The sequence below is a fragment of the Diceros bicornis genome, chromosome 19 (genome assembly GCF_020826845.1).
Source record: "Diceros bicornis minor isolate mBicDic1 chromosome 19, mDicBic1.mat.cur, whole genome shotgun sequence".
NCBI classification, from domain to species: domain Eukaryota; kingdom Metazoa; phylum Chordata; class Mammalia; order Perissodactyla; family Rhinocerotidae; genus Diceros; species Diceros bicornis.
The window spans coordinates 26,920,064-26,933,019 of NC_080758.1; the positions used below are offsets into that span (position 1 = coordinate 26,920,064).

Genomic DNA, 12,956 nt, shown 5'->3' on the forward strand with positions numbered 1-12,956 from the left:
TGACTACGCTTAAATGGACTATCCAGTCCCTGTCACATCAGCCACATTTCAAGCACGCACATGTGGCCAGCGGCTGTTGTTGTGAACAATGCAGAAAGAGAACACTTGCACCCACACAGAAAGTTCTATTGGACAGCACAGCTCTAGTTCTCAAGAACAGGATGGGACAATACAGGGCTTTCCAAACCAGCTGGGTCAGAAAAATCTCAGTGGGGAGGATCCCAGGTGATCTAATCTGGGAACTGCCCAGGGAAGGAACAAGCCTCAGAGCTCCCTGCCTGTCTTTCTTCCCACATAATCACAGCCCCAGCTGCGGGGGAGAGGGGTCCCACTGCACCAGGGCCAAAGACCTCAGCCTATGCTGTGACCACCCCCATCATGACTAGAAAAGGACAGGGATCATCACCTTGGGGTCGCCTCTTCAGGAGTCCCAGCTGAGGTGAGAGAGTAGGGAGGCCAGGGGCTGTGGGCAGGGATGCGAAAGGGGCTTGGCTCTGCCTACCTCCTCTTCCCTTCCCTGGGGGATGAGGCAGAGGCTGTCAGAGACCAGACCCTCTCCCCACAACCGGACTAGAGCCTGCTGGGAGGCACATGTCCCAGCTGTGGTCCGCAATGCCTGCCCCCCTCCTCCCCACAGGCCCGGCCACCTCTGATCTCCGGGGTGCCGATAGCCTCCAGGATCGGGGGTGAGGGCGCATCCTTTGAATCAGAAGACTGGTCGCTGCAGCCCCCATTGGTGATGATGGAGTCTTCCCTCCCGCTGGCGTCCTCCTCTCTGTTGAGTTGCCTGGTGTCTCCCTTCATTGTTTCCTGCGGGAGGGCCAGAATAGATAGGGCAGCAGGAAGACAAGGGCACGAGCGGGCAGCACACCCGCAAACCTCCCGCCAATGGCTCTATGTCCTCAGGCCAAGAGAGGCCCCTGACTCATTCTTGAGGTGACCCTCCTGCCAAAGGACCCCACCCAGGCTGCCCCCCATAGCCTGCCCCCCTCACCAAACTCGGAGGCTCAGGACTTGGTTCCATGTGGCCAGGCGGCCCAAAGGCTCAGATGCCAGCACCCAGGACAGAGGAGGGGGCTGGGCCAGGGTCTGAGGCTCAGGCTGCTCTGTGCAATTAGCCGGCCACTTCAAACAATGCCATTTAGGACCCGTCTCCCCCGGCCTGCCTGCCGCCAGCCTTGGTCCCCTCTGCCCCTGGCCCCCTCTCCCTGCCCAGCCTCCGCAGGGCCTCAGGAAGCCAGTGCATTATTTTCCCTCCTGACCCCTTTGTTTGCTCTCTCCCTTCCCCTCAATCTCCAGGTCCTCTTCCCACCCGCCCCCTCCTCCCCCACAGAACAGCTTCTCTCCTCTCCATGGCAGCACAAGCCCCGCCCCACCCCAACCTCCAGGGCCCATTGGTCTGCTGGCCTGTCGCTCACTCCCCTCCTCCCTCACCAGCTGGGGCTCAGAGTCCCAAGTTCCCAAGAAGGGAAGGGATGAAGGCGGCACAGGCAAGGATGGGGCAGTTAACAAGAGGCATGCTCCTGGTCTGCTCCAGCCTCATCCTACCTCTGGGCCTTTGTCTCCCCACTGCTGCCCCTCCTGGTAACTGCATCATCACTAGGCTATTGGGCTAAGACCAGTTCAGGCCACTGATGGGTTGGAGGGTTGTGGGAGCTCTGACCTGGCCCACTGCCTGCAACAACATTTGCTGGCTGCAAGAACCTCCACCTTTCTTTCATTTATTCCTAACGTGATTGTGGGCCCATTTTATAGAAAAGGAAAACTGACACAGACTAGCAAAAGTCTCCAAGGTCATAAATCACATCAAAGAGTTGAAGCCAAGGCCAAAATAGAGCCTAGATACAAGGGAAGGCCCCCAGACTCCCATTCCTTAAGTTTCCCCCAAACAGCTCCAAAGGTTACTCGGAGCCACACTCTCCTTGGAACACTGCTTGGGAAAAGCTTCCCCAGCCAATGGCTGCCTATGGGCACTGAGCACTCCCTGCCCCTATACCGCATCTCAGGGACTCACCACCCTAGCCTCCCAGGGTACCTTCTAGAAGCAGCACCTAAGCTATCGGGCTGGGGGCTGCAGTGGTTTGGCAGGCACCACGTCCACCAGGGGGCGCTATGGGGCTCAGTCTGAAGAGGCCTGCAGCGCCCCCAGGCGGATTTGCAATGTTGCGTCTGGTCCCAGTTCCATCCTCTGTGCCTGTCCACCACCCCAGGAGTGGGCGCTGGGCAACTAGACCTCTGCTGTTCCCCATATGGCCCAGGGACCAGCACCCTTGGAATCACCTGGAAGCTGGTTAGAATTGCAGAATCTCAGGCACCATCCCAGACCTACGAATCAGAATCGACATTTTCACAAGATCCTTGGGTGATTAATATGCAAGTTAGGGGCTGGCCTGGTGGCGTAGGGGCTGGCCTGGTGGCGTAGGGCCTGGCCTGGTGGCGTAGGGCCTGGCCTGGTGGCGTAGCCGTTAAGTCCGCATGTTCTGTTAAGTCCACATGTTCTGCTTCTGCGGTCTGAGGTTTGCCTGGTTCTGATCCTGGGGGCGCACGTACTCACCGCTCATCAAGCGGTGCTGAGGCAGCGTCCCATACAGAAAAGCTACAACTCTACAACTATGATACACAACTATGTACTGGGGCTTTGGGGAAAAAAAAGGAAGATTGGCAACAGATGTTAGCGCAGGGCCAATCTTCCTCAAAAACCATATATATGTATATATATATATACATATATATACCCATGCAAGTGAAAGAATCTGTTCTGTTATTAATGTACAGTCTCACACATAGCACAACGTGGCATTAACTACTCCATGTGGCCCAGGGTCTGCGGGTTCAGCTTCTGGTCTGTTTTCTCTCAACGCGTGCTAAGGAATCTCACCAGCCCCAGGGAGAGGTGGGAATGCCTGATCCAGCCTTGTCTGCTGCTTCTCAGCCTGAAGCTCTGACCCAAAGAACAGGCTGGCTGACCTATGGCCAGTTCCTCTGAGGCCAAGGGGCCAGAATCCCAGAAAACTTGGAAAGTGGTTCAAAGTAATAATTAATTTCCAGGGTTTCGCCTCAGGCCAAACCAGTGAACTAAGTAACCTGGGTGGCCTGGCACTGGGTAGGAGGCGGGGCCACAGGGTTCAAGACACCAGGCGCGTCCACGGGGAGAAGGGGCAGACAAGGCTTCTAGTCAGGACCGGGCAGCAGGTCAGAAACTCAAATCAAGGGGCATGACTTCCCTCTCATCGGGGCTCAGGGTTCCCTTAGACAGCCCCTAACTGGGTCACTAAGGAGCCTCCCTCATAGACAGGCCCAGGTAGAGCCTTCGGCCCAGACAATCATTAACTACCTCGGGCCTTCCCCCAGAGCCTCAGCAGTGCCAACGTCTCTGCCAGAGTGCCGGATGGCCATGTCAGCAAACTACCTTCCCAAAGCCAGATCTCCACATTCAGGAGAAATCTCCTGCCCCTAGAACCAGACCCATGCGCATTGGAGGAAGATTCAGGGAAGGAAACCTACCAGCTGTGTCACCAGCTACCCGGGTGCCCTTGGGTGAGCTAGGCAGGTCAATTACTCCTCCTCCCAGGTGCATAATTCAATATGTGACTCCATAAAAGATTCCTTCTCTGTAGTTTTCATCACCCTGGGGTTGCGATGACCTTAACTAACCTTACTGCCTCACTGCCATGACACACACTGGCATCCAGCACCTGCACCCACGACTGAAATATGCCCAGCTCAGTTCCTCTCTGCCATGCACTTTCTACACACAGGCCAAGCAAATCTAGCCTCCAGGCGTGTGCTGCTGCTGTTCCCTCTACCTGGAAGCTCTCCCCATGTCCCTACCTCATGCCTCCTTATTACTCAGACTTCAAAACCCACAGCTCAAAATCCAGGAAGTCTTCTCCCAGAGGCCTCTGCTCCAGAAAGTAATAATCCAGCCCTTCCCGTGTAGATGTACAAATCCTCTCACCTGATAATAGTCATTTTTTCAGTGTCTACTAGTATATACCAGGCACTTTTCTGAGCTTTGCCTGTATTAATTCATTTAATCCTTAAATATGGTATGTACTATTATCGCTATGTTACAGACTAGCAAACTGAGGCAGAGGTAGGTTAAGCACCATAATACGTGCTTGACCATGTGTTCTGAAGGGCTCACATCAAATCGAGGGAAGTTAAATAAGAAAACAAAAATTTAACTACATGCTATTGGCAACAAGCAGATATTAGCATCAGGGACTGGTGTGTAATGATAGATACAAATCTCACCTCTTCCAACATCTCAGTTTGGCTTCTAGTGATTCAAGATTGGCAGTTCCCAGATAATGTGGCCTCCAACACAAGCCAACTGTTTTATCTAATGTGATGATTCCAGCGCTGGAGGATAAATGGCTGCCTTACCTCCCTGAAAGAGGTAGCACTTTCCTAAGGGATTGTTCCAGAGGGGCTGACATACTAGCTTTAGAACTGTGCCTTGCCACTCTGCTGTTCTAACAGTCCCCAGGTGCCTACTGCAAGCTAAAGGCAGTACAAACATCTTAGCCCCCACCCCATCCCAAGGCAGGTCCTGTTATCAACCTGCTCAAGAGGCTCAGATAAATTAAGTCACCCAACTACATGACAGCATCAAGACTCTCACTCAGGCAGTCCGGGGCACGTGCCTGTATGTGCTGTGCCTGAGACAAGGCAGAGGAGAATTATAAAGTTATGAACAATGCATCACCCATCCCAGGGGCTTCGGGAGCATGATGGCTGAGGGACATGATACTCCAGCTGAGTGTGTACCTTCACAGGAGATGGAGGTCCAACCTCATGATGCGGGGCGAACTTTGACCCTTTCCCAGAGGCTGGGGCCCGGCACATGACTTGGGGGTGGGAAGCAGTGCGGGGTGGGCTCACCCACAAGGTTCTCCCTGCAAGGCCCTGCCTCATTAGTGCAGGGTGCTTGTGTCCTGACTGAACCAGGTCAGACGTGTCCAAATGCAATGTGGCAGACAGAAGGGTGGGGGGCACCCCCAATAAGACTCAGGGAGGAGGCCCAGGGGCATCCCCCCAACCCAACTATAAAGCTGAGAAGTGAAGTCACTCCCTTCCTCCAGCCTGGCACCAGCAGCAGAGCTATTTCACAGCACCTTGTAAATGTTAATTGCATTAATTAAACTCACAATGCAGGAAGGGGGGATGTGGGCACGATGGGGAAGTGAGTGGAAGGGCGGGTCAGTCCCCCAGGGCTTAGAGATTTGTTGAAGTAAAAAGGGAGAGGTTGAAAGATATTCCTACCTCCCCTATTTAAAAAACTCCCTTCTTCTCCACAGCCTGTGGGAGGGAAATTGAGACCCCTGAATCCTCACATTCAACTACTCCAGTCTTAGCAGTTCCCACTGTCCAAGATTCCAAAATAGCTGAAATGGAGCAATTACTATGTACTTCACAAAAACACAGAGCAACTCTTACAAAGCCCCATTTTGCAGATGAGTAAACGGAAGCTCAGAGGAAGCAGATCAGCAGATCCCTTGCCCAAGCACACACAGCAACTAAGTGATGGAGATTTAGGCCTAATCCAGGAGACAGATCTTAAAGACATCTTAAAAACAATGTGCTAAGTATAGTTATAAAAGTTAAGTCCAAGGAGGGACACCTCGCCCCAGGTAAGTGGAGAGGAGGCAGTGGGGATAGCGGGGACACAAAGGCAAGGGGGCTGGAAATAGGGCACCCAGCTGACTGGTGGCAAAGCCCAAGGTCCCAGTTCAGTGCCTTTGCCTGAAAAGGAATCTCCACTAAATTCCAGACAAGATCAGATTCATAGGAAAGCAGGGGAAAAAAAGTCCTCAAACGTTTTTCACAAACCCTAGTTTTATCATCTGAGAAATGAAGTGACCTCACCTAATTCCCTGAGTGTTTTTAGTCCTTACGAGCCCAAAGTAGAAGACAAAACCCTGAGACCTGGATTCTCAGGTGTGCTCGTGTGCCATCCTGCCAGACTCCCCAGCTCTGCCTCACAAACAAAGCATCTCTTCACCCTCAATGGATGATTTAGAAGGTGTTTGGAGAACTGCTCAGTGCAATTCTGTCTGTCAACCACTGTCATCATGTAGTAAAAGCTGGGCCTTGGCATATTTAATAGAATTATCAAAAGAATTGATCTGGGGCCAGCCCGGTGGCGTAGCGGTTAAGTTCGCGCACTCTGCTTTGGTGGCCCAGGGTCCGCAGGTTCGGATCCTGGGCGCGGACCTATGCACCACTTATCAAGCCATGCTGTGGCAGGCGTCCCACATATAAAGTAGAGGAAGATGGGCACAGATGTTAGCCCAGGCCAATCTTCCTCAGCAAAAAAGAGGAGGATTGGCAATAGATATAATTCATAGGAAAAAAAACCTGGGAACATATAGAAAGATCTGAAACGATATGGCAACTTAAACTGGAGTTTAGAGTCAAACTTTTTACCCTATATAAACAAAATGCAAACAACCAACAGCCTTCCCCCACAATTTGGGAAACCCTTGGAAATATGTGCAAATGTGGAGAGGGAAGCCAATGGTAACTCAGAGAATGAGGGGTGGGGCAGCACTAAGGATCAGAGGATTCTGGGAGCTGACATGCCCACTCCTGTGGCATGTGACCCTTGGCAAAACCAGAGCCAAAGAACCCTCTGCCCTCTAAGGAGTAAGGGAAGAAAGGAAACCAATATTCTCAAAATTGATCACTTCAGCTCTGCCCCTTCACATTAGGCTGCACCTGTTGCTACAGCCAATGCCTTAAATCTCAACCCATCCAAATACGGATGTAGTGGGGATATTGATTCAGCCTTTAAGATGGCAATCTGACAGTGTGATCTAAAATGTCAAGTGTCCATATCTTGGGGCCAGCCCTGTGGCATAGTGGTTAAGTGTGAGCGCTCCGCTGCTGGCAGCCCGGGTTCGGATCCCGGGCGCTCACTGATACACCGCTTGTCAGGCCATGCTGTGGCAGTGTCCCACATAAAGTGGAGGAAGATCGGCACAGATGTTAGCAGAGGGCCAGTCTTCCTCAGCAAAAAGAGGGGGATTGGCATGGATGTTAGCTCAGGGCTGATCTTCCTCACGAAAAAAAAAAAAAGTGTCCATTTATCTTGTTACAGGATTCTACTGGTCTATGTGTAGCAGTAGTCTTGGTGAGTTCACCAAGTCCTGTGCGTAAGGATGGTCACCTCTGTCCTGTTTGTCATAGTAAAGCTGCAAACGGGCCAGCCCAGTGGTGTAGCGGTTAAGTTCGAGTGCTCTGCTCTGGCAGCTGGGGGTTCAGCGGTTTGGATCCCAGGCAGGATCCCTCATAGAGCAACTAGGATGTACAACTATGACATACAACTATCTACTGGGGCTTGGGGGAGAAAAAAGGAAAAAAAGGAAGAAGATTGGCAACAGGTGTTAGCTCAGGGGGATCTTCCTCAAAAAAAAAAAAAAGCTGCAAACAAATGACCATCAATAGCAGACTGGCTAAATTACAGGCAGCTATACTAGGGAATACTACTAGAGGCAAAGAATGAGGTGACTATTGTTAGACAAGGCCATGTAAAGTGGAAGAAAAGTCTGCATAACAATACAATTCCCTTTGTTAATGTTAGCATAGGCATTAAGCCATGGTCCTTCAGCTTTTTTTCTCTAACTAAAATCTCAGGTCTCTTAGGTAGGCAGCTTATGGGGGAACTGACTACCATATGCCCGTGTTTCTTTTTCTTATCAGAAAGCACTTTTAAAACACCACTGTCCCAGAAACATTTCTTCCTTTGAAACTGGCCATTCTTTAGCCAATGTCAAGTTATCTGTATATGGTGTGAGGTAGGGATCTCCTTCCCTATAAGGAAAGCCAGACACCTATCACGTCCCAACTCCATCTCTTTTATCAAGTTCCCCTATATACGTGGGATGTTTCTGGGCTCACTTTTCTTTTTGGTATTTCCCTCTTGCCACCCCTTTTCATCATCACAGCTCTATAATAAGTGCTCACATCTGCCAGGGCCAGTCTGCCAACCATACTGAAGTTTCATCAATTTCTCTTTAAAGGTCTTGAACATCCCTTAGTTGTGTTTTCTCATTTCTAGTTCCCTCTCCTGGTCCCTAGATTTCTTTTCTATGCACGCAAATAAATTTAGACAGCATTCCTAGTCGTTTCAACACAGGAGGACCTACAGATTATCTCCACCCTAAGTAGAAAATAAGACCTTGTGTATTACTCATTTTAAAAAAGGGTGGGGGGCGGCCCCATGGCGCAAGCAGTTAAGTGCGCGCACTCCGCTGCAGCGGCCCAGGGTTCGCCAGTTCGGATCCCAGGTGCGCACTGATGCACCGCTTGTCAAGCCATGCTGTGGCAGCGTCCCATATGAAGTGGAGGAAGATGAGCACGGATGTTAGCCCAGGGCCAGTCTTCCTCAGCAAAAAGGAGGATTGGCAGATGTTAGCTCAGGGCCGATCTTCCTCAAAAAAAAAAAATTAAAAAGAATTTTTACAATATAAAAAAAAAACTAGGTGGTGAGGGGTGTGGGAAGTGGGTAAAAGTGGTCAAAAGATGCAAGCTTCTAGTTATAAGATAAATAAGTCCTGGGGAGGTAATGAACAGCACCGTGACTATAGTTAACAATGCTGTATTGTGTATTTGAAAGTTGCTGAGAGTAGATCTTCAAAGTTCTCATCACAAGAAAAAAACTTGTAACTATGTGAGGTTAAAATAAAGGTAATTGCATACTGAAATTGGCTTTCAAAAGCCCATGATATCTCACATAAACCACTTTTTAAAGAACCAGCCAGCTACCTGGTAGGGGTTTGGGCCTGCCCCTCATCACAATGGTGAAGCGGGCTTGCAGACAGAGCAGCTGGCACAGGCAAGTTCTCCAGAGCACCGTAACCCAGCACATCTGTGCCTCCTGCCAGTTCTGTGGGGCCAAGCCAAGTGGAGGCAAAGGTCTCAAAGAAATTTCACAGCATTTCAATCCAGACTCCGCTCCTTGAAAGCTATGTGGCCTTAGGTAACGGTGACAATCATATTTAATACTGAGCAGTTACTCTGTACTGTGCTTAGCTCAACACATAACATCCTAGGACAGATCAGGACACAGCAAAGGCCACTTGCATCATTCAGAGGGGAGTTCCCGCTATGCTTCAGGAACCACGCTCAGCACTGAGAATCAAAGGCAGAAAAAGGCCACACGGCCCCTGTCCTCATGGAGCTGCCAGCCAGGGGTAAATAACAGAGGGTGTTAGAGAAAGCTAGGAGTCAGCTGAATCAATAACAAGGCTGGTTCACCCAAAAACCTGCACTGCTCTGACACTAGATACCCTCTTAACAAGAGCTCAAGAGTTCAAGATTTGGCCCACACATCTATGCACATTTGCTCAGAATTTTCCAAATTCTATCATCCAGTTGTACACTGCCTCCCATGTAATCCCTGACAACCCAGAAAATATCTGCCAACAGCACCTGACTGTTCAGGCATCTAGCCTAGTTACACCCCATTTCTGACATGTCCCAGGGGAGCCAGTTTCCTCCTGCTCACCCTCAGTGTCTCCTCTGGGTTCCAGCGTTGCTGCTACGTGACACTCAGGCAAAGCAAGGCCTGCTTTTGCTGCTTTAGTCAAGTCACGCAGCACACATACATGGAGCCAGGAGGCCAGGGGCCCAGCACTGTGCTGGCTGCTGGGAACACAGACCAAGAAGGCGTCATCCCTTCTCCAGGAGCTGAATTCACTGGAACCCAGTGAATTCTGGGTTCCAGCCCCAGCTGTGGCCCAACATGTCCACTTGCAACAGGAAGCAAATGCAACTGGAAAACAAACGCTGCTTAGGAAGAGAGGCCCAATTAACCTCAGAAGGTGGGGCGGCAGGGAAGGGTGGAAAGGAAAGTTAGGTACCCCCTCAGGTCCCCTTCCTTAGCCTGTTCTTGTGGCAACCACTCGTCCTCCACCCAGGCTGCAACACGGGAGACCCGAGTGAGGAGAGCGATTGATGCCAGACTGAGAACTCTCCAGCACCCTTTCCCAGCAGCCAGGTCTGTACCTCCCAGGGAGGGCACTGGAAGACTCCTCTGCTCTGAGGAATCAGATAGACCCAACAGCAGAGAACTTCCTTCAGATTTTGGGAGACCCAAAGACAAGTTCAAATCACTGTCCCACAAGGAAACCCTCCAGTTTTCAAATCCCACAATTTTGGTCCCTCTAAAATGTGGAGATAAAGTTCAAAACTTAAATATTAAAATGAAAACAATGGGGCCGGCCCCATGGCTTAGCGGTTAAGTGCACGCGCTCCGCTACTGGCAGCCCGGGTTCAGATCCCCGGTGCGCACCTAGCACCGCTTCTCTGGCCACGTTGAGGCCGCATCCCACATACAGCAACTAGAAGGATGTGCAACTATGACATACAACTATCTACTGGGGCTTTGCGGAAAAAAAAAAAAGGAGGAGGATTGGCAGTAGATGTTAGCTCAGAGCCGGTCTTCCTCAGCAAAAAGAGGAGGATTAGCATGATTGTTAGCTCAGGGCTGATCTTCTTCACAAAAAATAAATAAATGAAAAATAAAAAAATAATAAAATATAATGAAAACAGTAAAAAAAAAAACCTGAGAAATAAATATTGGAGGGAGCACTAAACACTAGAATTAATCTTCTCAGAGAAATAAAGATGTATCCAAAAACAAGATGAGGACACCACTACAAATGGAATTTGTAGGACAACAACTCTTCAAAACACGGAAGACAAAAGTTCAAATACGGAGTTGGAAGGGGAGGACATTGCCCAAGAAAGCAGAACACAAGGACGAGCGGTCAAAGAAAACTCCACCAGGCCAGGAGACTCAACGTCTGATTTATTAATAAGAGTTGTAGAATAAGAGCAGAAAAAAACAACGGAGGTGATGATCTGAGGAAATTTATTCCCTCCATCTTAGGATAGGAGCCCCCAACCATGCTGGGCCCTCCTCCCCCTGTACCCCCCTCCCACACACCTGGTCAGCATCAACCTGTCCCAAAGAGGAAATTGACTGGTTAAGAACCTTTTCCCACTGACAACTGTTTTTCTCCCCCATCCATCAACTCAGTCATTTTGGAAATGCACTTCTAATTTCCTTCTCAGAATCTTTCAATAGCTACTGCTCTCCCACAAATTTCAAAGACTGTAAAAGACCCTTTTCTGGAAAATTTAAGTTTGATCCTCGAGTTGCAAAACTGAAGAAGCAGAGAGAGAAAGGTGGAGGTGAGGAAGGCAGGAGTCTGCACTGGGGCCAAGGCCATAGATGGCAGTTTTAATGAATGAAATTTCCTCAGATGAAGTGACCTAGGCAGCCTGGTCAGGCAAGCTGGCAGGAGAACAAGAGCCAAAGCCAATGGTTGCAGATTTCACAGAATCTCTTCCCACTGCTCCCCAAAACAGTCCTCCATCTGCTTGGAAAGCCAGCCCCCACGGTGACTGCAGGGCCCTCGGGAGACTTCACCAATTCAGCTCTCTCCACTTTCCTTGGGTTCTCGTCCCTTCATTTAGAAAGGGCTCCTGATCCTATCTACATTTTTCTCCATTTCTAGAAGAAATTGAGAGGCCCCAAAAAGAAAGCAAAACATAGATTACCTGGGGATTGTGAAATTATAGGTAACAACTCATTTCTTGGCATCTGAAGAGGGTAATTTGATTTTCATTTGCCTCAAACACAGGCAAATTTTCAATGAATGAAATTTTCCAATTCCTTACACAAAACAGGTCCTCCTCCTTTGCTTATTCCCTGGAAAACTCAGGAATGCTCACAGGGATTGCATTCCTCTCAGGAAGTAAATAACCACTTGCCAATAGTTGAATGTTTACTATCTAACACACAACAGTTTGTTGAATCCTCAGTATGAGCGTTTTTTAATCTAGGAACTCAACTGATTTAACCTTCAACATCCCCTAGAATTGGCCAATAGTGCATCCCTATTTTACAGATGGAGAAACTGAGGCCCAGGCTACCAGCTTATAAATGGAGTGAATAGGAATCTAAGTCCAGATTTGATTCCAAAGCCCAGGCCTCTTTAGTCTATTGCCTCAGGAAAATAACACGACCAAACCGGGAACAGGCTTTTACAATATTTAGGGCCCCCACCTAAATTGTTTTGTGAATGAGCGATTAAGGCTTGCTAAGCTAAAAGGCACCTGGATTCCATTTGCTCCTCCTAGCAACTCTACTGGCTGGGTGTGTACTTGTAGCCACTTCACAGATGGGAACAAGAATCTGAAGCAAGGCAATCTACCACAGTGGCCCTATGCACAGCCACCTCTGCATTTAACAGGCCACTGCCTACAGCCACAGCCAGACACATCCGAACACTTGCACCAGGCTCTCTCCCTTCTGGAGGGACAAACCCTGTCCCAGGAGAGTGGCAGATGTGAATGTGTTCTCAAAAGCGCTAACCACCAAGATGCAGAAGTGACTGGATCTCCCAGAGCCTCAGTTCCATCAGCCTTAGAAGGGGCCAGGGAGAAAGTCAGCCCCCACAATAAGGGAGACAAGTCCGCCCACCACGTCACAAGGAGGGTGCTCTGCACATGGAATGAGGAATTCTGCACTCCAGCCCTGGCCACCGAGGAACCAAAAATCTCCTTGAATTCATGATTTTAGAAAACTCAGCACAAGCGTGTGCCTGAGCTGAGGTCCTATAGCCATCAACGGCTGGGGGGTGGGGGCACATGCCATGGTGGAGGACCCAGTTCGAGTTTCCGATTTAGCAAGGACCATCTCAGATGAAATTGGAAAAGGTGTCTGAGCCTGGAGGTGGGACACTGGCATGAAAGCAGGTCTGAGACAAAGGAATCAATCCCAGGGTAATTTTTCCCGGAAGGAGAATTTTCCCAAACCCCCCATCCCCATCAAAAGGGGATCCCTGGGGCTGCAACAAGGAGGGGCTACAGGCACCTCTGGGTCATAGGCCCCACGTGGCTAGAGGAAGGGAATGAGACGCAGCCTCCCCCACCCCACC

The 12,956-nt window shown here is 49.9% G+C and overlaps 1 protein-coding gene across 10 annotated transcripts in view; it reads right to left on the bottom strand.

The window, feature by feature from the left end:
- The window catches only part of DNMT3B (DNA methyltransferase 3 beta), a 39,566-nt gene that overhangs the window by 24,117 nt on the left and 2,493 nt on the right, over positions 1–12,956 (bottom strand). For 6 of the 10 annotated variants that reach the window (XM_058562926.1, XM_058562931.1, XM_058562923.1 and 3 more), the window contains 2 exons: positions 648–810; positions 407–517 (listed from right to left, as the gene is read on the bottom strand). In XM_058562926.1, the coding sequence (XP_058418909.1) occupies positions 407–517; positions 648–804 (268 nt within the window). In that variant the 5' untranslated portion in view covers positions 805–810. Of the gene's footprint in view, positions 1–406; positions 518–647; positions 811–12,956 lie in introns of those variants that run through there. The other 4 variants (XM_058562932.1, XM_058562930.1, XM_058562928.1 and 1 more) reach the window with 1 other exon arrangement.